Source organism: Oryza glaberrima, chromosome 2 (assembly GCF_000147395.1).
Source record: "Oryza glaberrima chromosome 2, OglaRS2, whole genome shotgun sequence".
NCBI lineage: Eukaryota > Viridiplantae > Streptophyta > Magnoliopsida > Poales > Poaceae > Oryza > Oryza glaberrima.
In genome coordinates this window covers 29,771,637-29,798,010 of record NC_068327.1, presented here as the reverse complement: position 1 = coordinate 29,798,010, position 26,374 = coordinate 29,771,637, and the positions used below count along the sequence as shown (strand labels likewise).

The 26,374-nt window shown below is 43.3% G+C and overlaps 3 protein-coding genes across 3 annotated transcripts; 2 read left to right on the top strand and 1 right to left on the bottom strand.

Moving 5' to 3' along the window:
• The first annotated feature begins 899 nt into the window (after positions 1-899).
• On the top strand, positions 900-5,347 carry LOC127761406 (formin-like protein 16). The gene is made up of 2 exons (XM_052285693.1): positions 900-2,551; positions 3,818-5,347. The coding sequence occupies exons 1-2, from the start codon at positions 1,242-1,244 to the stop codon at positions 5,235-5,237; spliced, it is 2,730 nt and encodes a 909-aa protein (XP_052141653.1). The 5' UTR covers positions 900-1,241; the 3' UTR covers positions 5,238-5,347.
• Positions 5,348-5,427: 80 nt separating this feature from the next.
• On the bottom strand, positions 5,428-14,714 carry LOC127761405 (DExH-box ATP-dependent RNA helicase DExH15 chloroplastic). The gene is made up of 16 exons (XM_052285692.1): positions 14,161-14,714; positions 13,044-13,219; positions 12,467-12,580; positions 12,004-12,112; positions 11,834-11,920; positions 11,315-11,433; positions 10,956-11,133; positions 10,222-10,821; positions 9,857-10,135; positions 9,061-9,267; positions 8,451-8,795; positions 7,798-8,034; positions 7,005-7,225; positions 6,003-6,102; positions 5,770-5,916; positions 5,428-5,671 (listed from the first exon to the last, which is right to left on the bottom strand). The coding sequence occupies exons 1-16, from the start codon at positions 14,680-14,682 to the stop codon at positions 5,573-5,575; spliced, it is 3,540 nt and encodes a 1,179-aa protein (XP_052141652.1). The 5' UTR covers positions 14,683-14,714; the 3' UTR covers positions 5,428-5,572.
• A 1,518-nt stretch (positions 14,715-16,232) lies between these two features.
• Positions 16,233-25,812, top strand: LOC127762338 (dynamin-2A-like). The gene is made up of 22 exons (XM_052286816.1): positions 16,233-16,544; positions 16,643-16,693; positions 16,793-16,913; positions 17,015-17,119; positions 17,592-17,653; positions 17,994-18,111; positions 18,213-18,558; positions 19,345-19,492; positions 19,587-19,688; positions 19,771-19,890; positions 20,610-20,693; positions 20,788-20,915; positions 21,293-21,371; positions 21,498-21,636; positions 21,820-21,896; positions 22,054-22,110; positions 22,307-22,445; positions 22,523-22,680; positions 22,988-23,101; positions 23,207-23,274; positions 23,827-23,999; positions 25,198-25,812. Exons 1-22 carry the CDS (start codon positions 16,389-16,391, stop codon positions 25,422-25,424), a joined length of 2,772 nt encoding a protein of 923 aa, XP_052142776.1. The 5' UTR covers positions 16,233-16,388; the 3' UTR covers positions 25,425-25,812.
• Positions 25,813-26,374: the final 562 nt, after the last annotated feature.

The window sequence follows — 26,374 nt, the reverse complement described above, 5'->3', positions numbered from 1 at the left end:
GAAAGGTGAGAAGAGGAGGAATCGGATATAGGGGGAGGGGAGGGCGGGTGATCGCTGCGCATTAGCAGTACCCCACCCGCGTCTGCGTCTACGTGACGAGCGTGTGATCACCGACCGCATTAGCAAGGCGGGTGTAGACCGTTGGAGCGAGCACGCCACTGCAGCACTTCGGCAAGCGCGTCCCTTCTTCTGGTAGTCGTCCATTGTCCCCCGCAACAGGGAGACGGACGCGGAGACACAGCGAAGCAAGTGCGAGCGGCCAACTTTTCGGCGTGGCGGTGGTGGTGCGGGTCCTGATTAGTTCTTCCGCTCTTCCAGCTCGTTCGTTTCAGAAACCGAAAAGATTCGGGTTCAGCTACGGCCACGGAGAAGGTAACGTCCGGCTACGGTCGGTACATTTTGGAGTTTGGGTTTTTGGCCTTGGCCGGCGATCGATGTACCAGCTCAATGTCGCTGGTCGCTGCCAGCCAGTTTAAAGTATAGGTGCAGGCGCGGAGCAAAACAATTCGACCGCTGTCCATCTGGCACGTGATTCCTGGCCGGACGATATCGACTCAACACCTGGCTTTACAATAAGACAAAGGGTTACAGCTAGTGCTGTCAACATGTGGCCTTGGATGAACTCTCCCTCGGCCTATACAGGAGTCCAGCTTGCGTCCCAGAGACAGTGATATTACTGTTGCTGTGGCTCAGAGCTTAACCTCCGGGTCGCCCTGTTAAATTTCAGATCTTTTTGAGGTAGGGAGGGTTTTACAAGGACCTACGCGTTTTCCATGTCCATCGGATCATGTAACGGACGGCCCCGATCGCGGAACCCCCGCCGCGTCAGTTCCGCGTCCCCGCAGGCCGCAGCCAACAACGAAAGCAAGCGGAGAAAGTGCATGCGACAGCTACCCTTCCCCAGTCACACGGCGGCGGAGGCGGCGCCCGCGCGGTTTCCGCCTCGCCTCCGCTCCGCTCCGCTCCTTTCCTTCCTCCACAGCAACAACGCGTCTTCCCTTCCCTTCCCTTCCATTCTCTTCTCTTCCCACCCAACGACCCATCCCAAGTACCCAACCATGAGCCGTCCTCCCTCGTCCGGCGCCCGACCAAGTAAACAACCAACCCCCAACCCGGCCAGGTCAAACGTACGCCACGCGACGCGACGCAGCCCAGCTCAACGATAAGCTCAACCCATCGATTCCGCTAAGTCAATCCTACCGCCTCGCCTCATCTCCGTCACTTTCCATTTCGCCGCAGCGATGGCTCTGGCTCCGTCTCCGTCTCCGACTCCTCTCCCCCTATTCCTCCTCCTCCTCCTCCTCCTCGTCGGCGTCGCCCCGCTCGCCGCGGCGCAGGGGCAGAACATCCAGACGAGGTTCCCGTCCACCCGGACGCCGGCCTTCGCCACGCCGCCGCCGATCACCTCGCCGTCTCCGTCCCCCGGCACGCCTACGGCCACCCCGTCGTCGTCGCCGCCTTCGTCGTCGGGGAAGCGGAGCGACATCGCCGTGGCCGTGGTGAGCACGGCGCTGAGCAGCTTCGCGGTGTCGGGCCTCGCCTTCTTCCTGTTCCTCCGGCACGGGAAGAAGAGGGAGCTCACCGAAGCGGGCGGGGCCGGGCAGCATTATGGTGGAGCGCAGGGCGGCGCGCTCACCGGGAAGCGGCCGGAGAGGGAGCCGAAGCGGCCGGCGCGGGGCAACATGGTGGACGAGAACGGCCTCGACGCGATATACTGGCGGGAGTTCGAGAAGGAGGGCGACGGCGGGAGGGGGAGGAAGCCCCCGGCGAGCCGGCGTCCACCGCAGCCGCCGCCGCCCCGGCCGTACCGCGCGGAGAGGAGGCAGGATGCCCACGAGTCGTCGGCTCCGTCGCCGCCGCGGTCGAGGAAGAACAGGATAGATCAGGAGCCGCTCATACCGAGGGGCTCCCTCGACTCCGCGTCCGCGGAGTTTGACGAGTCGCTGTACGCGCCCAGCGCCGGCTCCACCTCGTCCTTCTCTGTGGCCGCCGCCGAGGCGTACGCGCGGCCACCGTCGACGCCGGCGATCACCGCCGTCAGCTCGGTACCCCGTCCGTCCCCATCTCCGGCACCAGCCCCTGCCGCCCGACCAGCCTCACCATCTCCATCGCTGCCACTGCCGCCTGGAAGGGAAAGCCCATCACGACCGCAATCTATCGCCGCCGCCGCCGTCGCGTCACCCGCGCCGCCGCCACCGCCACCGCCCAAACCAGCAGCCGCGGCGCCACCCCCACCGCCGCCGCCTAAAGCCGCACCTCCGCCACCACCTCCCAAAGGCCCGCCTCCGCCGCCACCTGCCAAAGGCCCACCTCCGCCGCCACCGCCCAAAGGCCCGTCCCCGCCGCCGCCGCCTCCTCCGGGAGGAAAGAAAGGTGGGCCGCCTCCACCGCCGCCGAAGGGAGGCTCGTCGAGGCCGCCGGCGGCGCCGGGCGTCCCAACCGGTTCCGCGGATCAGCAGGCGAAGCTGAAGCCGCTGCATTGGGACAAGGTCAATGTGGCGGCCACCGATCACTCCATGGTGTGGGACAATATCACCGGCGGCTCATTCAAGTAAGCTCCTCTTCTCATTTTCATTTCTGTGTACTTTTTAGTACTCCTGAACTGAAAGAATACGGTAGTATAGTACTATCGCCGTAGGTACAGATGTTTATTATCTTTAGGTGCTTCTTGTGCATACTGCTAGTGTGAATGTTTATTACTCCTAGTTGGTAGGAGCAGAGTACTCTACTATTCAGCTGAACATACAGAGTACAAAGTTGCACTTCAGATAGGAATGTCATACAGATCAACCAAGGCATAAACCTAGGATATTTCACTTGCATTTTTAGTTGTCACTGTGCAGAATGGCGCAGTTGGCATGAAAAGGTATGATCTCAGATCGTGCAAAGCAGGTGGACATTCTTAGATGGGATCACAGACTAGTATAGCGTAGTTTCATGTCGCTTTTTCGGTGGAATCACGTCGCAGCATCATCGGAAGGGCGCCCAAATCCTGCTGCCTTTTCTGTGCGCGTATGCTCTTTCTGGAGGCGCTTTACATTTTCTGTTGATTTTCTGTTGATTAAGGGCGCTTTACATACAAAGCCACGAGCCCGCGACAGGGACGGATGGCTGCTTTTGGTTTTATCTGATGGGCGTGACTTCTTTTGGCTTACATGGGCAAGGGGAATGGGTACACGGGATTTCGTGGAACAAGTATACGAGTTGGCGTAGCAGTGTAGCATGCTTTCTCATTGAACAGGAAAAGGAACATTTCTAAGCTTGACATACTCAAATATAGTTGTTTGGTACTACAAGATTAGCTTTTTAAATCATAGTACTCCTTTCTTTTGAACTACTATGTCTTCTTAGGTAAAATTGCTCTAGTAGACACTTTCTAGTCGGAATCATGGTGCATGCTGGGAAATTATGGTTTAGTCATTCCATGAGGTGAACAAGGTCAGTCTATAATAAATCTTGATGGGGACGGGAATTCACTTTGGCCTCATTAGAAAACAATGATAGGAATTCAGTAAAAGGATGTGAACGCAGGACACATTCAACTTAGGCAAGACAGGCACCCTTTGTCTTTGTCCGCTTGCGCCACTGGACAATCACCTGCCAATTGCCATGAGAGTCCCTCCGAAAGATAAGGGATTCATAGCCAAATGAATATAGGCGTGGCCCATATTGATAATGGATACTACAGTATGTAAATTTACTTTTTTTTATATGGCTTGAATGTGATGCTATTGCTTGAAAAAACTGATTACCGGTGTTTCTCAATCTTTTTACTCATCTGAACAATTCTAACTAAGTTATTTTGTTCTGTTTCTAGCTTGGATGAAGGCATCATCGAGGCACTGTTTGGCACCGCCGCGGTAAACCGCAAGACAAAGCCTGCAGACTCCAAGGATGCCTCTGGTGGCAGCACCTCAGCTGGCCTCGGACGCTCGAACTCGCCAGAGCAAATATTCTTGCTTGAGCCACGCAAGTCGCACAACATTTCCATCATCCTCCGGTCCCTCACTGTGGGGCGAGAGGAAATCATTGACGCCCTCCTAAACGGCCATACCGAGCTCAGCACGGAGGTCCTTGAGAAGCTGTCTCGGCTCAACATCTCCAAGGAAGAGGAGAACACACTTCTGAAGTTCTCTGGGAACCCCGACAGGCTTGCTCCAGCGGAGTTCTTCCTACTCCGGCTCCTCCTTGATGTGCCCAGCCCATTTGCACGCGTCAATGCACTGCTTTTCAAGGCAAACTATGCTGCTGAGGTTGCACAGCTCAAGCAGTCACTCCGGACTCTTGAGATGGCAAGCCAGGAGCTGAGGACAAAGGGGCTGTTCTTCAAACTGCTCGAGGCTGTGCTCAAGGCAGGCAATCGGATGAATGCTGGGACAGCACGCGGTAATGCACAGGCCTTCAACCTTACTGCACTCCGCAAGCTTTCTGATGTGAAGAGCACAGACGGGAGCACCACCTTGCTCCACTTTGTCATTGAGGAGGTTGTGCGTTCAGAGGGGAAGCGTCTAGCCATCAACCGCAACTACAGTCTTCGACGCTCTGGCAGCCTTGCCAAGAGCACCGATGGTGGCAACCCAGCAGCAAGCTCCACAAGTCAGGGTCCATCACGGGAGGAGAGGCAAAATGAATACCTGAACCTCGGGCTACCGATTGTTGGAGGTCTCAGCACTGAGTTTGCCAATGTGAAGAAGGCGGCACTGGTGGACTATGACACTGTTGTCAACGAGTGCGCAATTCTGGGCAACCGGCTGGCAGGTACCAAGAAGCTCTTGGAGACCTATGGGGACGATGGATTCGCAAGAGGGTTGCGAGGATTTGTGAAGGCTGCAGAACAAGAACTGAATGAACTAAAAGGAAACCAGGAGAAAGTGCTTGAACTGGTGCAGCGGACAACGGAGTACTACCATACTGGTGCCACCAAGGACAAGAATTCACATCCCCTCCAGCTGTTCATCATAGTTAGGGACTTCCTGGGGATGGTTGATCAGGCATGTGTAGACATCAAGAGGAAATTGCAGCAGCAAAAGAAGCCAACACCACCACCGTCATCATCACAACCGGCGGCCCCAGCGGCCACAACCAAGGGGGCAGCTGATGACGCACCAGCACCGGCTCAGAAACCACCGGAAGAGGTAGATAGCAAAAGGAAGAGGGTCATGCCAAGATTCCCCAACTTGCCGGCACATTTTATGAAGGACAATGCAGACTCTGATTCAAGTAGTGACGAGGAATAGAATGAATGGAGACGTGTAACTGTAAATGATGATTGTTTACATTGGTTGTTTTTTGGAGGTATAGGTTAGAAGCAGACTGTACATAATACATTATTTGTGTTGATTATTTTCTCCATTGCTTCATATAAGTAGTATAAGAACGTGGATAGATTTTTGTTTAGAAACTTGTACAAAATTTGATACAAGGATATCAAGAATCGCTTGGAAAATGATCTCTGTCAATTTGATAACTGCATGTGCATGATACAACAAAGAATTGCCTACCTAAAACAAATGGTCAATGTGGTACTTACAGATTTCACATTCAATGTGGTACTTACAGACTTCACATACTTTCAGCCAGCAAGCTCACTTATCGGTACCCGGTCCATGATGTTGCAAGCAATTTGTGCGTTCTTTTGGAGAACCGGATCTATATCTGGCAATTTTGGAATCTGGAACAATACTAACGAGTGTTATGTATTGTCATGCTAATCATAATAGTGCCATCAAGCTGATAGTACACTGGAAATATCAGGTCAAGATAATATACCTGGGCTAGTAAATCAATCGTGCGTCTGAGCAGACGGGCTAAATCTCCATCATCCATTGCCGAGTCCATCATTATCTCCCTCCAGGTCAACCCTGATGCCCAGGCTTCAACCATCCCAGCAAACTGGGCATCTATTTCGCAGGGTATCTGTATGTGGAGGGACCGGTGATAACTAAGAAGGGGATTGAATTTATTGATTAGAGAACACAGAACAGGAACATCGTCTTCCAAACCTTTACACTGTGCTTCTCTTGGAGATCGACGAGTGAGTTTCTCTGCTCTTCTAAGTAGTTTATAACACCAGTAACAACAGAAGATGGTTCATATACATAACTTCAAGGCAACAAATAGTTAGCATGGAGTCTATGACATGTAGGGAAAGGTGCTAAGAAAGTGTGGCAAGCCATAACTATGACAATAAACCAAACACAAGACTAAGAAGGTGTGGGCGTGTGGCAACCTAAAGTGCGGTGTGGCAAGTTGAAGCATTGAACAAAACAACCCCTAAGAAAACGACACCATGGAGTTCATATTCATTATTCCAAATCTTAGTGTTTCCCCATGGAAATATATTCATAAATCGAGAATTCAGTAAATATTATTCATTGGCACTATAGGCATGTTTGATTTGGTAACAAAATCAACCTTACCAAATTTTTGTGATGCTAAGTTTTGACACAATAATTTTTTATTAGGGAGAAGTATGTTGAAGCATGTTTGGTTTGCCGTCTTAAATTTTTAGAGTGGTGAAAGTCTGAATGTTTCCGGAGCTAACAAATTTATGTGGTTGGAATGTTTATAGTCTATTGATTTGTTGTCTCACCAAAATTCAGACACGCCAAAATTTGGTAAGGCTATGGCACGGAACCAAAGTACCAAACATACCCTATGTATACATGCTCAATATGCCACAGTGCATGTCACCAAATGATTGGATATAGATTTTTATTGGTGAAGCAGATTGATTATTATTCAGAGTTCAATTTACAAACTAATCATGATTGACGTTAATATAAAGTATATCTGAGACAGCCAATGCACTGGTCTGTCCAGCACAGCACATGGGATATATGGTCCAAATGATTTATAGTTACTATATGTGAGTGCATTTCACCAATTTGGGCTGCACTAAGGGTAAGTATAAAGATCTAAACACAATGAAAGTAATTTGAAAGCAGATAAACATAGCAAGCTATAAAAAATGAAGAAACGGGTGGTGCTGTGGAGTAGCATACCTGCTGTTTTTCCAGGGACGAAGTTTGATCCCTTCTGACACTAAACTTCCACATATTGCTGCAAGTTGAGAAGGCTTCAGATCCAAAAGGACCTTGTTCCTAAGAACCATGGCAAGCCAGAGCTCGTTTTCCCCTCGTATGGCTGCTGCCGTCTCACCCAACGGATAGATTACCTGAGTATTGATATCTAATGCTCTAGCCTCTTGTATGACTTTGCTAATCTGCATGCCCATTTAGAGAACCACAACTCAATGTTGGAAAATGTTCAATAATGGCAGGCATAATTAATAGCATAACAATCTGGAATTGTACCCATAACCCATCTATTCAAAAGACTGCGAACACCCGTCTAACCACGATATGTTTTCTGAAGAAATATCGAAATATTATATCAAAACTTACACATGGTAAACCCAGCAAAAAAATTACACATAGTAGGTGCCACTTGTGTTGTAAGATAGATTACTTAGGTTGTGTGCACTGGGCTGGTGAGAGGATTTTAGGAAACCAAGGCACCATAAGTCAGACCAAAGGGACATGGTTGAGAGAAAAGGGAAAGGAGGAGCACCAACAGAGGAGACATCACATTATAAAATGCCTAAATTTGTTGTTTATTCATATGGCTTAGCTAGAGGAAAAATCAACAAAACTACATTTAGGTAAGGAACATGATGTCTGGAACAAATAAAGGCAAATTAACTCATTTTCATTCAAGAGCAATGAATACCACGCTGTTTCATCAACGATGTAACTACAAAAGTTCATCGAACATATAAAGAAGTTGCATGCTCACCTGCAAAAATTCCTTCCAACCAGTTGGTTCAATTTGTCTTATCCGCCGAGTCAAACGACGAGATCTAGCTTCCAAACGCTCGATCTTTTCTTTTGTAAAGTTTCTCATGTCGATGATATTTTGAAATTCTTTGAAACCCTTAGTACTCCTGATTGTTTTCTTCAATTGTGAAACTTTCTTTCTCTGTTGCTTATGACATTCTACAGCATCTTGATGTTCCTGGGAGAATCGTTCTACCTGTGAAATGTAATTAAAAGAAGTTACAAGCACTAATCCCTAACTTCAGATTTGGAGACAATTTCAATTGTATTAAACAATATACACAGTGGGGAACAAATGGCGCCACATGAAATTCTTACAGGAAATCGTCATTCTTCTGCAGATAACCATATAGAATCTAGAGATAATTCTCAGGAGAACAAGAACGACAGAAAGAAAAGTTCACCTTGTGTTTTTCCTTTTCGGGAGAGAGAAATGGGAACCCAACGTTGGGTATTAGTTAAAAAGATTGATTCTTTGGAATAACGCAAGCAGATAAAACTCCATTGAAGTATCAAATCTAGTTTACATTAACCCTACCAAGTATCAACTATAATTTACATCACCCCTAGCAAAAGACAAATTCACAGGGAAAACAAGGAACAAGTTCAAACCTCATCATCTTCTGAAAGGCTATTAAGCACGGGAACATTGAGACTCCACGACCATGTGTCCAGAGATCCATCCATGCATAACAAAGAACCATATTCTGATTTTGCAATTTTATCCCACATCATATCTTCACGCAAAAGGAGCTGCTTCAGGGTTTCTCTAGGGAGAGGGCCTCCCTCTGCTGAAGGAACAGCAGGTAGACCTGTCTTGTAAACAGCTTTAATCCATTTTTCAGTGAATAGATACCATGAGTTGTCTGAACTCAAGGCTACATAATAAGATGGGTAATATTGCTGTCCTTCATTGTCAACTTTCTGCTTGCCAGCAACAGGAGAATCATTTTCCACCTGCAATAGTATCTAAAATAAGAACAAGAAAAAGGAACAGTACTACAAAAAGAGAGATGAAAACTTGTGTGGTTCTGTTCTTAGGGTATATGCAGCAAAAATTTGTAGACAGAAATAGCAAAGACTCAGTACTAGTCCCTTATCATATCTAATAATCAATTAACAGTTACCACCATATTGAAGAGAATAAAAATAATAAGGAAGTAACTGTGTAGCTTTTCCCTTCTGCATTGCTCATGCAAGAGTATACAGCTGATTCACTCACCAAGCTCACAATCTTTTGATCTGCAAATGAACTGAGGCTTCCAATGAAAACAGCAGGAATAGTATGCTGAACTGAATCTTTGTCTTTGTACTGCAAGCACATGAAAGGAAGGTGACCACTTTCAAATTCTTCCAACCGAGTTTTCCATGCCACCATTCTCTCTAGTTCCATCTTTTTTTTCAGTTCATTTCTCATCTGCTTCTCTTCCTAATGAGTAGCCATAATATAAGTGTGTAAAAATACATAATAAGCAACACATTCATCAACATATTAGGAAAACCATTTCTATTATGCACATGATTTTTAGTCCAATTCCCAGAAGCTTTCACGAGCTAAAAATACAAGGGTCTTTAGTATTACCAACTCCGCATACTGGCTTTTTATTAAGTTCATAATAAGAAAAACCTTACACCAGTGTTAGCATGTTAAAAAATCGCATGTCACAATGGAGGCTATTTTTCAAAACTGAAATAAGAATTATCTTTAAAACAAGGACAATAAGTTGAGAATGTATGTCTGCTCAAAGTTACTGTTTAGAGTATGTTTGAAATGCCATGAATTCCAAGGGAAAGTTCTCTATAAAATGCTCAATGAAGCAATGAAACAGTGGGAGTTGATAGCCCATGTGGTTATACATTGATGGAATAAATAAGAAAAAAACAAAAGATGCATTCAAGGAGTGTTTCCTTGTCATAACATTCAGTGACACGTATCTTTGTGCATTATTAAGTGAGAAAGTTATAATCTAAGACCCATTATATGGGTTATTATAACCAGATAAAGCGATCAGTATTACCTTCAATTTCTTTTGAAGAAGGGAAATCTCAGCATAGTCTTCCTCAGATAATTCTTCCCTACACTTTCGGTCAATGGATTCATCTGTAATTTCTGAAGAGAGATATTGTATTTCACTCTGTATTCTTTCAAGCTCTTCTTTAGCAGCAACCATTACATTGCTCCCAACATAGTTACCAAAGCTTTGCTCAACTAACTTTCGAGCTTCCTCTAAAGTTCTTCCAGAACGCTTAACCTTAATATCATCCGATTCTTTCTGATTATGAGTAACTTTTGAGCCCTGCATAGTATATTTTAATGCATGAGATAAAGGGATAATGAACAAAACAGGAAAAATATGATGAAGCATTAAAGTAAGATACATACAGCAAGGAGATTCAAAACCATCCCATATGATGCAGTAAATTGTGAAACAAGTGGCTCAAGTCCAGCAAAGATAACATCGCAACATTCTTCAGGCCCTTCATAAGTAGTCTGAACAAGAACAGAATGCCCAACTGTATCAATCCCTCTTCGTCCAGCACGACCTGCCATCTGGAATAATTCATTTGGGGTTAAGAGCTGGCGCCCAGCGTCAATTCTTTTGCTGAGAGAAGAAATCACAGATGTTCTAGCAGGCATGTTAATCCCTGCTGCAAGGGTTTCTGTTGCAAAGACTACTTTAACAAGGCCACGCTGAAATAATTCTTCAATGAAAGATTTCCACAGTGGCAAGCAACCAGCATGATGGGCAGCAACTCCTCGTAAGAGTCCTTTCACAGCACTTTCCCGGATAGCATCAGGGTATTGCATCCTGAACCTCTTAAGTTCCAGCTCAACTTCACTAGCCTCGCAATCATGCAGAAGTCTACAATCTTCAAGATATTCAACAGCTGCATCACACCCTCTTCTACTAAAAATAAACCAAATAGCTGGAAGCATGTCATTTTCCCAAAGTTGTGATAAAGTATCACGTATTAATGGAACCTGCATTGCAAAAGGCAAACAAGAAATGACAATCATTAGTCCTAACAAAAAAATATATATGACCACGTGAAAATTTAAAGTTATTGTGCAAGGATACACATCTTAAAGAGTTTAAAAGAGATTGTGGTTCATACTTGAGACCGGCGCATATTGGTGAGCTCATGCTTTGACAACTGAACCTGTTTTGAGATGTCCAAGGGGCTTCTGTTACCTTGTTCATTTTTAGTTGTTCTAAGCTTCCTCTTTCCTTTCACATAATAGAATTCACTTTTTGGAGAAGATAGGTTCTGGAAGTGAGACATTCGCAATTTCCTGTATGGATTGAATGCAAAAGATATATATGATTTGGCCCAAGTACACCAGAACCAATGTGCATGGACACAAAAACAATTGCACCATCATGGAAAATAAGTAATGAATATTTCTATGCACATAAATTAACAAATGATCTGAAGTATATAATGCCAAGTTGCCAACAAGAACAAGGAAAAACCTATTCATTTTCTTTCCTTTCCCATCAAGAAGTGGTACAAGTGCAAACTTCTTTGAGAAGTGCCAAGTAAGTGGAACTGGTCGTTTGTGTGATGTCACCAACTCTGTTTTACCGTGGATCTGTGAAGGAACAGACTTCATAATAGTTCCGCACATACAAAATAGCACCAATACTTAAAAGAAATAAAGGGATTCCAAAATGTATGGGTACACAACTTTGAATATGGATGAGCACACAGATGGTCATAACATATGCATGAATATGGGTATGTGCATGTTTGAGCATGTTTTCTTATACCAATCGCCATAATTTATTTTAATCATTTTAATCCTATTTCATTGTATAAGAAAATCCAAACAACAATTCTAAAGTAGGAAGAGAGAAATTCTTACACCTGTCAATCTGTCATACTGCTGGAAGTCCAAAAGAAATGCAATACAGTTTATTAACATAGTTGCAGAAAGCATAACTGCAAAGAAAATTAAGATGATGCAAAAGAGACGTCAAAAGTACAATTACCTGACCAATCCAGCCAGCTAATTCGTCAGGATTTGCAACAGTGGCTGATAAGCATATAAGCTGGACTTCCTTTGGACAATATATCACCTAAAGATATAAAAAAATGTTTATTTAATTAAAATGACCAATATGACACACATGATGAATTAGAGAGTAATGAGATAGCATACAGTTTCTTCCCAAACAGTGCCACGTGAAATGTCACTTAAGTAATGGACTTCGTCCAAAACAATAACATCAACTTGAAATAATCTACCTTCTGATGCTGCCATACCGACACTGCAGTCCAAATACAAGACATCATTTTTCTTTCAATAGAAACAGGACAGGCAACATCAGTTGCGATCTGTAATTAACTACCATTATAGGCTGAATCTCAGAGAAAAAACTTCCTTGGGAAACTATATAGGTGGCTGTAATAAAAATCATAGATATTCTTAAACACGCATGCATGACTTGGGAGACATTGCCCATGGATATACATAGTGTTGAATTATAGTATACTGTGAACAGTCCCTGTCACTGAATGCATCACTAGCGACAGTGGAAGAGGCAGACTGCCAAATTCTGCAGGGTGAATTACTCGTAGCAGTACACACAAATCACACTATATATCCTTCTTCTGTGAAATACCTTTGATACAGCATGTTACGCAGAATCTCTGTTGTCATTATCAGGATCTGAGCATCTTTGTTAATAGCAGAATCTCCTGTAAGAAGACCAACATTATGATCACCAAACGTATTCCTGAAATAATTTACAGCAGCGATGTGTCAAAATAAATCTACTAATCAGAAACTGGCCACCTAGGAAAAATATCTAATAATACAACAGCACAACTGATCTGAAGTTCTCCAACTTGCCACAAGTTCAACAGAAATCAATCATGTGGATGCTAAAGTGAACCAGCATTGCATAAACTTTCAGCTTTCAACTGTGCAGCACGTAACTTTGAAAGAGAAAAGGTAAGTACATTTACCTGTTTTTTGCTTCTTATGACAGTCAAGGAATATGGTAAAATTTAAGTTGGCCATTTCAGTATTTGCCACAATGTTGCTAAGTATAAAGGAGAGCAACTTCCAAGGTTGTGTATTGATTGGGGGCATGGGCATGCTATTTAAGATAAAAACAACTAATGTGACATGAAAAGTATATCTTACAGATTTTACTCGTTAACTGAAAAGAGGGGCATACAAAAGTAGCATTTTACCGGAAATCACGGAACTTCTGATTAGATAAGGCCTTTAACGGTGTTGTGTAGAAGAGGCGTCTTCCTCTAGCGACTGTTGCAACAGCTGCAGCTTCTGCAATTAGTGTCTTCCCACTACTTGTAGGTGCAGAAACTACGACAGATGAGCCTCTCAAAAATGCTTGTATAGCCAAGCGCTGAGAGAAGACAGGAAACAGGTAAGAAAATGAAAAGTAGTGGGTTGTACAACATGAGGTGACACTCAGGACAACAAGTAGCAAGTTGCTAGAATTTGGAAAAAACTGTTCAATATCCGGTGACCTCGTGCAACATAAAAGATTAGCATCAATTTTCCAAATGTCTTCCTGTTACCAATGGTGAAGAGGTAGATTTGTTGGCAGAAAACCAAAGCTACCCTTTTATCCCTTCCTGTTTTAGTACCCAATGGATATTCTAACATTTTTAAAATCAATTTTAACACAAACATTTCAACAGCAGTAGAATACTACAAGTAGAGAGCACTAGAGCGTCGCTAATAATCAAGACATGGAAATCTTTGTTTTATCTGTTGTGCAAAACAGCTTTACAAGTAGCTCATAAATAATATCATCAAACCAGACCAATGATAAGACACAATGTATAACAGGAATCGACCACAATCCTTTTGCGTATTCCCGAAAAAAGGAATCGACCACAATCCTACCATCTAAATAAACGCACAAACAAGGACTCAGATAAACCTCAATTGCATACGACAGTGGATTACTAGCCAGTACAGAAAATTTATTTACAACGAATCATGACTTTACTTGTTAGTTCCACGATACCATATACACCAGAACTACTTATACCAATCATCACTCAAACGAGACAGCCCCCCCCCCCCCCCCCCCCCCCCCCCCCCGGGGAAATGGCCAGAATCCGATTTCACCGTTTCAGAGTCGTCAGATATCTCCAATGTAGCCTCAAACAGGAGAAACCTACACGGAACTTAACATATACAGAGCAACATATCGCTGCTAGCTCAAATCCCAACCGTTTCAGCGCCCCAAGCAATCAAACGCACCACGTAAAATCCAGAGCCATTACCCACTCTATACGCTCATAATTAGTTCATCAGGATTAGAAACTACTCCACCTGAAACTTGTCAATGGGGAAGTCGTAGATCCCCGCGAGCTCGTTGTAGTCGATGATATCCTCCCCGAACTCCCGCACCTCGGCGACCAGCTTCCCCACCCGCTGCGACTTGTACTCCTCCGACCGCCGCCTCCGCGCAGCGGTCCCCTCCCGCCCACCCTCCTCCTCCTCCAACTCCTCCACCCCATCATCCCCTTCCTCCTCCTCCTCCTCCTCACCGCCGCTCTCCTCGTCCAGCTCCTCGTCGTCGTCGTCTTCGTACTCCTCGTCCACGTCCGCGTCGTCGCGGATGTCTATCTCTTCGTCATCCTCCTCGTCCTCGTCGTCGTCGGAGACGGGGGCGGCGGCGCGGGAAGGGGAGCGCGCGGATGGGAGGCGGAGCGGGCCGGCGCGGGCTTGGGCTTGGGCTTGCGCTGGGTGGGAGGGGAGGAGGAGAGGAGCGGGTGGGGTGTGGGGGAGCGCGTGGCGGGAGGCGGAGGAGAGTGGGAGGAAGAGGAGGAAGTGGGGGGCGAGGCAGTGCATGGCGGGAGGGTGTGGTGGTTCTCGCGCGGGGGGGGAGAGGCGGGGAGGAAGACGAGATAATGGCATAAATGCTCGGATTTTTGTTTTCGTAATTCCGTATGGTGGGGCGGGAATTTGGAATACGCCAACGCAGTGGGTTTACGCCTTTACAGTCTAGCAGGACTGTAGGAGGCGGTATCCATAGTATTTTTTATTATAAAAATTAAAAGTGTTTTTGTCAGTACTTTGGTATGTCATCTATGTATAAATCGGTTTTTAAGCTCGTTCGCTTTTATAAATACATATCTATATTTGAGTCGGGTTTTAAATTCGTTCGCTCTTGGAAATACATATATGTATTTGTGTCGGGTTTTAAGTTCGCTCGTTTTTGGAAATACAAAATGAGTCGCATAAGGAATATTTTTAAAAAAATTAGCATGCTAACTTGAGCTGATCAGACTCCTAATTGCAACTCATGTTTTTCTAGAAAAATATATATCCAAGCGAATTCTCATGGTGAATTTCACATTAGCTAAACTATATAATAATAAGATTAAAATAAATTTCACCCATTGCAACGCACGGGTATTTTTTCTAGTTTTTTAAAAAATAAAACTTGCTCACAACACATGTATCATCACCCCCATGAATGGACATACTATCCCTATGAGCTCCTCCGAAATACCATGGTCATCTTATTGTCGACGGATGCATTGCTTATCACTGAAAAAATAATTAGTCGTTAATGCAATTACATTTTGAACTTGAACTCGAGTAAACATGTTCCACCATAAGTTACTCAATTAGTTGAGTTACACTTGATTTGTATCATAGGAATAAAAATATATTATATATATTTAAAAAATATTTTTAGAGATATGAAATACGTAAACAACAATCAAATAAAAACAATATCTCAGTAGTTGATGAGGTTAAGAATTCATCACCGGCCTTTGTCGCTTCGAAAGCAAATGTTAAAAGAGACATATTCGTAGGTATTTATATGTAGTTTGATGCGTCTGTTTCTTCTATATAGCTTATGCTTCGAAATTCTTCCATAAAGTTGGAGTTATATCAAACACTTCTGAAATCCTCAGGATAAGAGTGAGACTACCACTCTACTTTAAAAAACTAAACTACAAGGATAAAGTGGTGTTTAATAAAAATTAAACACCGACTCTAGTTTGAGCGCTAATCGCTTTATTTTAAATTGTGCTAGCTTAAAAAGAAGTTCTCCTGGGCCAAGTGCTCGAGTAGTAGTAAACTGGGCTCCACCAACAAATGGACAGCTTACACCTAGCCCAAGGCCCCAAGCTAAGGCCCAAGATGACTGAACATTCTCAGGCCCACCCACTCCCATACCCGCAGTCGCAGCGGCAGCACTGCAGCCTGCAGCAGAAGCCAGATCTGAATTGGAGGCAGCCAAACCCGACGTGGACGAACCGAACAAACGTTCGCACCCCCCACCGCACCGGATGACTGGTCCCGTCACTTGAAAAGCACGGAGGCAACGACCGACTCCCTCCTCCCCCCTCCCCGTCTCAAATTTGCACCACCCCCAAGGCCAACACCCACACACCCCCCCGACTCGCCTCGCGGATTCCAAAAGTCCGCCTCCAATTTCCCCGCACTCCCCGAATCCCCCCAACCACATCACATCACACCAGACGCCACCACGCCCCCCGAGATCTCTCCCACCCCCGACCAGCCTCGAGATCCCAGCGCCCATGTCGTCGTCGGCCATGGAGGCCATGGACGAGCTCGTCCAGCTCGCCGAGTCCATGCGCCAGGCCGCCTCCCTCCTGGCCGACGACGACCCCTCCGACGAGGCCAGCCCGCGCCGCCCCTCCACCTTCCTCAACGCCGTCGCGCTCGGCAACGTCGTAAGTGTTTTGCTTCCACCGGAGCCGCCGCCCGCGGCAGCTCCCCCTCTCTCCTCCGCCCGATCTGACTCGATCCGGCTTGTTGTTGTTCCGTGCAGGGCGCCGGCAAGTCGGCCGTGCTCAACAGCCTCATCGGCCACCCCGTGCTGGTGAGTGTGCTTCGGGTTTAGCTCGCTTCTCTCTCTTCTGCTTTTGTGGCATTCGGTTTTTGTGAAGCTTTGGGTGGTGGTTGCTGTGTGGTGATGCAGCCGACGGGTGAGAACGGGGCGACGCGGGCGCCGATAGTGGTCGACCTGCAGAGGGATCCGGGGCTGAGCAGCAAATCCATCGTCCTGCAGATCGACAGCAAGTCGCAGCAGGTGTCGGCAAGTGAGTGAGATCTTCCCTTGGCTAGCTGGATCTGGCAATGGGCGCCGGCTGGTTGGTGTGCTGAGTTTGGTGGCCCTTTCTGGTGGCGTTGTGGCGTGCAGGTGCTCTCCGCCATTCGCTGCAGGACAGGCTGAGCAAGGGGGCGTCCGGTGGATCAGGGAAAGGCCGAAACGATGAGATTTACCTCAAGCTGCGGACAAGTACAGGTTTGTTGCTGGGCTTCACTTTTACTCTTACATTGCACAATGTTGGTAAGCCAGATGTATAGTGAGCATGTGCCATGTGCTGAGTCGTGCTAATGTTTGCGCCACTGCCCATACTGCCCCTGTAATTGTCGGACATTGATGCCTTGTGTATTTTATGTGTTATAGAAAGCTGAAATAGTAAGACAATAAGTGGTTGTAGAAAAACGGTATCAAGAGTGTCTTCTGATACAGTTGTTAGAATGTGCTCTCAGGTTTTTGCAACACTACAACGATTGAGTACCATACTTAGAATAAGCACAATTTTGGATATTGTACTGCTACATGTACAATAATTTCTTCCGTTTGCTTCCCTTTGTTTATATTGGTAATTTTTAGATGATGGAAATGGTTTACATCTCTGGCCTTGGCCGTTAGGCTCACAAGTTTATATTGGTAATGAATTCTCACTTCAGCATCTTTTGTTTTTTTCCAGCTCCTCCAATAAAATTGGTCGATTTGCCTGGCATAGACCAACGAGTTATGGATGATTCAACTGTGAGTATTTGCAGTTTCTTGCTCAATTACACAACGATGATTGAACCGCATGTAGAATAATCCAGACTCCTCATAATTAACATATGAATGTGTTTATGAATTGGATAAACTTATTATCTAATCAATGTATTGGTGGAAAATATTCCCTTTAGAAAAGGTTGGAAGCATCATAGTAATGACATTGTGCATGCACTTTGACTGAGAAGCATTGAATGCCCTCCATGGATATATTAGTTGCTTGCACTTATTACATAAAAGAGCACGAATATCTTAAGTATCTGAACCATGTTTGTTGCATCTTCTCACAAGTGTTGGATATTGACTTTTCTCCACATTTCAGATCAGTGAATATGCTGGACATAATGATGCAATATTGATTGTTGTGATACCAGCAATGCAAGCTGCTGATGTTGCATCATCTCGAGCTCTCAGACTAGCGAAGGATATTGATCCAGATGGTCTGTTATAAAATTCTTATAATCCTGCCCAATAGGCAATGCATACCATTCTCTCCGTAGCAAGTAGAAACTGATGTTTATCCTTGTTCATCTTGTTGTAGGAACCAGAACAATAGGTGTTTTAAGTAAAATTGATCAAGCATCTGCAGATGCAAAAACTGTATCTTGTGTTCAGGCTATCTTGTCTAACAAGGGTGCACCACGAGCAGCAGCTGAAATTGAGTGGGTTGCTCTAATAGGGCAATCTGTCTCAATTGCATCGGCCCAAGCTGGATCAGTTGGTTCTGAGAACTCACTGGAAACTGCCTGGCAGGCTGAAGCGGAGACACTCAAATCCATCCTAACTGGAGCTCCTCGAAGTAAGCTAGGGAGAATTGCTCTCGTGGATACCATTGCTAAGCAGATACGTAAAAGGATGAAAATTCGGCTACCTAACCTTTTGTCCGGGTAAGTGCATTGCCCTTTTTTATTATTTTTATTTTCCTAAATAATTGAACTTTATTTTATTTTTAAAGTAAACTAAGCACAACCCCAACTTTTAAGAAAACTGAAACTTAGATGGTCTTGGAATTTGGATGTCAAAACATCTTTCACATGGAATTTGGATGTCAAAACATCTTTCACATTTCATTTCACTAAGATTTCCCTTCTACAGTATCGTTGTAGTTAAAAGTAAACAATATGCATGTAGCACAAATTGTCCAGGTTCTATGTCGCAATCATATTTCATGTATCTAGATATCCCCTCCGCAGTACCATTATTGGAGCTTGTACCTTCTCTTGTGTTTATGCACCTGTGGAATCAAGTTGTTTTTTTGTCAGCACTTCCAAGCTCCAATTTCCTATTTGACCTAGCTTGGTACATTTAGATGATGTCAAACATGGTTATCTACTCATTTCTTCTGAACTTCTGTGCATTTGGCCAATCTTTTTGCATCTGCAACTACATACTTACAACACACATGCGTCCATGACAAGAGAAATGCCAAGTATAAAAGATGTGTGAACAGTTTCTACTTGGCTACAAAATGTCAAGCTTAAACTACCTTTTAAACTCCAAATTTAAATTTATGTAGTTCATGAACTTTTCCGCGGCATAAATGACCCTTATTTGATCTATCAATGTAATGTTATCATCACACAATGGATCATGGACACTCTGGCCTTCTGTAAAATAAGTTGATTTTAATTTCTTGTTAAATTGCTGATATATGTACCTTGCTACAATTGCAGGCTTCAGGGGAAGTCTCAGATAGTGCAAAATGAACTTGCAAGGTTGGGAGAACAGATGGTATCAAGCGCTGAAGGAACCAGGGCTGTTGCTTTGGAGCTTTGCCGTGAATTCGAAGACAAGTTTCTTGCCCATGTTACTTCTGGTGAGGTTAGTGATAAGCTCAAGTATGGTCTTTATATATACCTTAATTAGTATGTGCCAAATGAAATACCTGATTACAAGGCTGTTATTCAATCAAAAGGGGTCTGGTTGGAAAATTGTTGCAAGCTTCGAGGGGAAGTTTCCAGATAGGATCAAACAGCTTCCTTTGGACAGGCATTTTGATATTAACAATGTCAAAAGGGTAAATTCAAAAGCCCTTCTAGAATTAATTTTAGAGTGGGTACACTTTGCTTATGATGATTACTGTTATCTTTATATTCTAGATTGTCCTGGAAGCCGATGGTTATCAACCATATTTGATATCTCCAGAGAAAGGTTTAAAATCCTTAATAAAAGGAGTACTTGAAATGGCAAAGGAGCCATCACGGCTGTGTGTTGAAGAGGTATGTCTTTTTTGATCCCCTATATGTATAATTTACTAACCCACTTAAAAAGGTAAAATATGAATAGTTGAGATGCAATTTCATTTTTACCCTTTGGATGAATGTCAGAAGTGGATTTTGGTGGCTATATTTATCCTGCTAATTTTAAACTTTGTAACTTCCAATGAAGTTTATGATGCATTAATTAATCATTTTGTTACTGTGCATGGGTAGGCACTTGCCAGCATAGTTATTAAGACCGGATCGATGATTGAACATCTGATGGGCTCGGTTCAGTGGTTTACTGGTCTAACCGGTTAGACCGCCGCTTTGATCTGGTTTAAATAGACATATGCTGCACTATAATCACAACAGCTGTCGTAGCCCAACGGTGGAGTATTTTTGGTGTTGTAGCTTGGTCACGGGTTCGAATCCCAGTCTTCACCCTTTTTTCCCTCAATTTTTGTGTTACTCGCATGCATGGCTGACGAGTCCACTCCACTTGACAAGCCCACGTGGGCAGTCACCGGTTTATAGCCGACCCAAAAGATAGAGAACCGTTCAGTTTGATCAGGTGTTTACCGGTCCGATTGCGCACTGGTCTTTTAATCGAACCAGGCCGCTAAGAGTGTTGGTTCCGGTTTATTCCGGGTGAACCGCCGGTCCGGTCTGCTTCTAATAACTATGCTTGCCAGTGTAGTGTCAATATGTAAACTAAATACATTTTGTCAATATACTAGGTACACCGTGTATTATTGGACATAGTAAATGCTTCTGCAAATGCTACACCAGGACTTGGAAGATATCCTCCATTCAAACGCGAGGTACCACTTTGTTCTATTTCACCAACTTACAATGCATTCTACTTCCCTTTCACCTGCTTCCTGAGCACAACATTCCATCATCTCTTTTCTGAAGGTCGTTGAAATTGCAACCAATGCATTGGATGTCTTCAAAAGTGATGCAAAAAAGATGGTAGTTGCACTTGTTGATATGGAGCGTGCCTTTGTCCCACCACAACACTTCATCCGTTTAGTACAAAGAAGGTATGTCAGGCTCTTAATTGAATAACTTTACAGTTGGTTTGGTTTCAATCTGCTCTAATGTAACTTCAGTAAATAATTTCCACCAAAAAGCTGATAGGGAAGAATAACATTGACTTGTAGTCTTATAGAAATAGCATCAACTGCCTAAATCCAAATGGAAAAAAGGCCGGCATATTTTCTGTACAGAGTGATGTGCCCACGAAGTATACCACTTCATTACAACTTCTTTGTTAGAGAAATATAGTTTCATCCCTTAGTTGAAGTGGATAATGTTTCCATACTAGTGTCTGTCTATGAGCTGAAAGACCTTTACGATGTTTTCATGATTTATAATAGCATTGTTCAATCCTTATATTTGGTTTGATATGACATTGCAGAATGGAAAGGCAACGTCGTGAGGATGAGGTGAAAAACAGGTCATCTAAGAAAGCCCAAGATGCAGAACAGTCCAACAAGGTATGATTTCTGCCTCTTGCACCTTGCACAAATGTGCTTACTGAAAGGTCATGCTAAAAGTAATGACTGCAAGATTCCTTTTTCTTGCGTTTGTTTGGCCCTGAACATTGGTTGCCTTCGTATTAGGGCTCAGGCACAGGATCTGAGCAATCTGGTGGTGCCTTGAAATCGTTGAAAGAAAAATTCAGTCAGCAAGACAAAGATAAAGATGCAAAAGAGGGACCAAATTTGCAGGTTGCTGGGCCTGGTGGTGAAATAACTGCAGGTATAATGATGCGCTGATGCACCATAGGTTATCATTCCTGTAGTTTTTTTTTATTTACTCTGGCTCTTCACAGCTAGTGTAATCTTTCATTTGTAGTTACAAGTAACTGCAGATGGTTTTGGTTAATTCTGTATCCTGGTTTGGCTTTTTTGCATATAAGATGATTTCTTCTTTTCTACTCAGGCTACCTTTTGAAGAAAAGTGCAAAAAATAATGAATGGAGCAAAAGGTGGTTTGTCCTAAATGAGAAGAGTGGAAAGGTTAATATATCTCGTACACTGATGTACTGGTGTTCCCCATATTTGATTTTTCTGAATAATAACTTATGATAATCTTGTCATTTGCTGCCGATTTTCAAATGTCCTTTATTTATTTAAGAATTTGGTGTCATTTACTGTTTTTTTTTTTCATGTCCAGCTTGGGTACACCAAGAAACAAGAGGAGAGACATTTTCGAGGTGTTATTGTCCTGGAGGTGTGCACTTCACTTTTTATACTTCTGTGTTCATGCTCAACAGTGATCTACGATACTTTAGTTTACACCTTAGTCTTGTAATTTTACAGTCCTTGTGGTTCCAGTTCACATTCGATGATTCAAACTAAAAAAGTTGTGTGCACAACTATGAGAGATGAGATATGAACTTAATAACACAATTTGCTGCGTGATTCAGGAATGTAATCTGGAAGAGATAGAAGAGGAAGAGCTTTCCAAGAGTTTGAAGGATTCAAAGAAGGCCAATGGGGCAGAGAAAGGCCCAAGTCTTGTATTTAAGATTACTAACAGAGTTGCCTACAAAACTGTGCTGAAATGTTAGTGTCTCTAAACGTTATATGCTGAGGTTTTAAATGCTAATTATGTTGCTTAAAGTGTGAATTTCATGTTGCAGCTCATAGTGCTGTTATACTGAAGGCCGAGACTATTGCTGACAAGGTTGAATGGATGAAGAAGATAAGAGGTGTCATTCAAAGCAAAGGGGGTTCTGTGAAGGGTTTAAATACTCCTGAGGGTGGTTCCATGAGGCAAAGCCATTCTGATGGTTCCCTTGTATGTTCCTTATTTGACATTTTTTATGCTATTGTCATTGTAAAGCTTTTAACATCTACAATTCTGAGTTATTGCCTAAGCTATTTTTACCCTCTCTTCAGTGGATGCTTGTGGCAAGTTTTCTACTTTACCAGTGACCGTGTTTATCATTTGAATTTCTCTAAGAAATTAAAGCCACTTGTTTTGTGCAACTATCTTAACTGAACACTCATATCAACCTGTTCCACTTTCCCACGGCCATGATTATTTTTTGAATGTGTCAAACACAAATTTTGAATTGCCTGTGACACAATTACTCTCCCTTAAGGATACGATGGCCCGGAAGCCTGCTGATCCTGAAGAAGAACTTCGGTGGATGTCTCAAGAAGTTCGTGGTTATGTAGAGGCTGTTTTGAACAGTTTGGCAGCAAATGTTCCAAAGGTTTACATTTGAACCTCACAATTGTTTCAACAGTCATACTATTTTTTAAACTCAATTTAACATGGTCATAGTTGCAATTGTTATTATTGTCTTTTTCATGATCAGGCAATCGTACTTTGCCAAGTGGAGAAAGCAAAGGAAGATATGCTAAATCAGCTCTACAGCAAAATAAGGTTTGATGCGTATTCTTTCTTTGTATTTGTGCATTGCATAATTCTTTCTTTTTCTCCACTAAATGGACATACCCCTAGATGGAACTGCATTGACCTTAAGTATAGATATTGTCTTTTTTTTTCCTTTTCAACTCAGTTTTCTCTTGTTAACACGCCACTGTTAACACTTGGATCAGTTGTTAACAAGAGAAAACTGCCAACACAAAGACTTTGGTGAGCACCTGCAGATATTTCACTAAATGGATATACCCTTAGTTTTCCTTTTTCAACTTAAAGGACTTACTGCAATGTCTGCAGGCGCTACTGAACATTGTTCGCATAACTCATATTTTATTTATTATTTTTATTTCTATTCATGACATTCCTTCACATAGCATATCACAAGTAGATACATGACATATGGTGCACTAAATGGTAGAAATTCCATTAAGTAAAGCACACCTGAAAAAATAAAACTGTTACACGCTCCACATACATGTTAAGTGTTTATTTCATAGTCATTCCGTTCCTTTTGTAACTTGCTGCTAATCTTGTTACAACTCTCATCATTAGTGCCCAAACCAATGCAAAGATTGAAGAACTTCTCCAAGAGGACCACAATGCTAAACGTAGACGGGAGAAGTACCAAAAACAATCATCTCTATTGTCAAAGCTTACTCGTCAGCTTAGTATCCATGACAATAGAGCTTCTGTTGCATCGTATACCAATGATAGTTCTGGAGCTGGTAAGTTGGCTACATTTCAAATACTTAGTTGATAGTAGCAAATGCAATAGTTTTGTGTGCTTGCAAATTTGTCCATTTCTTTTGTAGGTGTGTTTTCTTTTCTTCTGAACTTTAATTGGTTGTTTTCCCATCATAATATTGAGTTTTCCTAGTCTATTTTCTGCAAGGCAATGGAATTTACTACGATGGCCATGTTTGAAACCTTGTTGAATTACAACTCATCTGATCATGACCATAATTGTTCTGCCACATGAACAAGCACTTCAGGACAGCACGAGTACATATGATGGTTCAACTTTAGCAGAATTTGTGTGATGACAACTTAGCATGAAAATTAATATAACTAAAACTTAGCAAGTTTGCTTTGCTGCCTCTTAATCTAGGGAAGTATTAAGTAGAACAACACCAATTTAGTGCAATCACTGAAACCATCACCAAACAAATTGTGTACAAATTTGCTCAAAATCATATGCAGGGGAAGTGATACTATATTATACAACCTAAATTTCGATATCTCAATATCATAATTAATTTCGTTTGGAAGATCAAAATTTGAAATTTAGAGATAGTATGCTAAGGGTATTAGCACGCATCTTCATGTTTTGCATGATCATGACTGTCAGCTTCAAAACTTCAGATCTCATTAGTTCACAAACAAGCCTGAATACTGCAATATGATAGGTTCTCATACTAGGTGAGGGTTTTATCTAACTATTCTGTTGCCATTAAGGTTGGGTCGATGATGACATTGCATGCATCATTTTGCCAAAACATAAGAGGGTAATGCTGGCCTAGGTTCATGGGTAACAACATCATCTTGGTAATCTGGTTTATATTCATGGCCCATGTTTGCCAGCTATTCTTGTCATAGTTTGGGCATTGCAATTATTGGAAATTTTAATGGCACAAGTCTGCAACCATGATTTGTAAATTTTAACAGAAATGACGATAACTGAACAAGATAAATGACCTAGCTGATATCTAGCTAATAACAACTGAGCAAGACAGAACACTTGCTGTTCACATTTAAATTTTCCTGCATATTCTAGAAGTGTCTACTATCTGTGACTCTGTATATGGATTGAGACTGCGTAGATATAATGGTGAATGATTTTGTATTTTCGTTCATATTTCTTTGGCTACCTGGTAGGAAATATCAAGCACTTAACCCTGACTAAACAAAACAAATCATTTGCAGAGAGTAGCCCACGGACCTCTGGCCAGTCAGGTGAGGACTGGAGGTCTGCGTTCGATTCTGCATCAAATGGCTCTGTTGATCGATCCAGTTCACACAATGAAACAAGGTCAAGAAGTGCTGACAGCCGTGGCAAACGCTATGAAAATGGGGACGTGAATGGTGGTAACTCTGGCAGCCGACGCACACCAAACCGTTTGCCACCAGCACCTCCAGGGCAAAAATATTAAGCATGTTGATCATCATCCGCCAACATCATATTTTCATGCTAGGTATGAAGTACAACGGAATTGATGCATCGAGAACCATTTGATTCAGGGGGATGGCATGCATGGGCTCGAAGAATAGAGCTGACGAGAGATTTGCATGAATGGTGTGTATCCAGAGGATCTCAGTTGTTCATAGAAATATACTCCTATAGTTTATCTACAGTTGTTTCACGATCATTTTGTCATATTGATCTGTCTGAGGCTCGCTCAGCCTGTGGGTGTGGGATTTTGTTACCACAGATCGGTTGATCTTGGTCTTGTACTCTGCTGTTGTAATTCTTCCATCAACTTGGCAATGTATTATTTCTTCCATTCTTTTTAACACGAGTCATTCTTTATTTGTGGGGCACACCGGATCACTAATATGTGTTTATACTGCGCAATTCTTTGATGACTGGCTTCCTTTGAAGAACCACGGGAAAAATGTACTACATGGTAACCCTTGTGTTCGTGTGACCACATAGTGCGCCATTTCTTACCAAAATGAAGGCCCATTGTCAAGATTAATTTCCTTGAATACCTCTTGAATTCTACATGTTTTCGTCGTGTTTCCAGTGATTCGTAAATCTTATGATACTGAATGCATTTTACGAGCTCTATCCTCTAGGATGTGTGAGATTCAGTCATGAATCTTGATCAGAGCACAAATTAAAAGGAAGAGATAAATACAGTATTTGCCTTCGGCCTTAAATCTTCATCGTTGGACTTGCTTGGCATAGCTCTAGCTTCATCTCTTCTAGAGCTGGGCCTAACCAAACAGTTTGAGCTCCACCTATAATAGGAACGGAGGTGGGTGGAACGTTCTCACAGAATGAACTAGAGAGGTGAATGTGGGTTTAGACTGCTTTACAATTTTATTCAAGACTGAACTCTTGAAGCTAAAGTTAGAAGTTGGAGGTTTTGAGCTCTAC

Excerpts from the sequence above, each read along its gene's own strand:
- LOC127762338 (XM_052286816.1), top strand. The coding sequence starts at position 16,389 with ATGTCGTCGTCGGCCATGGAGGCCATGGACGAGCTCGTCCAGCTCGCC. Across the intron at positions 17,120-17,591 it reads CAAGCTGCGGACAAGTACAG|CTCCTCCAATAAAATTGGTC; the intron begins GTTTGTTGCTGG and ends GTTTTTTTCCAG. Across the intron at positions 18,559-19,344 it reads CTACCTAACCTTTTGTCCGG|GCTTCAGGGGAAGTCTCAGA; the intron begins GTAAGTGCATTG and ends CTACAATTGCAG.
- LOC127761405 (XM_052285692.1), bottom strand. The coding sequence starts at position 14,682 with ATGCACTGCCTCGCCCCCCACTTCCTCCTCTTCCTCCCACTCTCCTCC. Across the intron at positions 11,434-11,833 it reads TAGCTGGCTGGATTGGTCAG|ATCCACGGTAAAACAGAGTT; the intron begins GTAATTGTACTT and ends GTTCCTTCACAG. Across the intron at positions 10,822-10,955 it reads CCAATATGCGCCGGTCTCAA|GTTCCATTAATACGTGATAC; the intron begins GTATGAACCACA and ends TTTGCAATGCAG.
- LOC127761406 (XM_052285693.1), top strand. The coding sequence starts at position 1,242 with ATGGCTCTGGCTCCGTCTCCGTCTCCGACTCCTCTCCCCCTATTCCTC. Across the intron at positions 2,552-3,817 it reads ATCACCGGCGGCTCATTCAA|CTTGGATGAAGGCATCATCG; the intron begins GTAAGCTCCTCT and ends TTCTGTTTCTAG.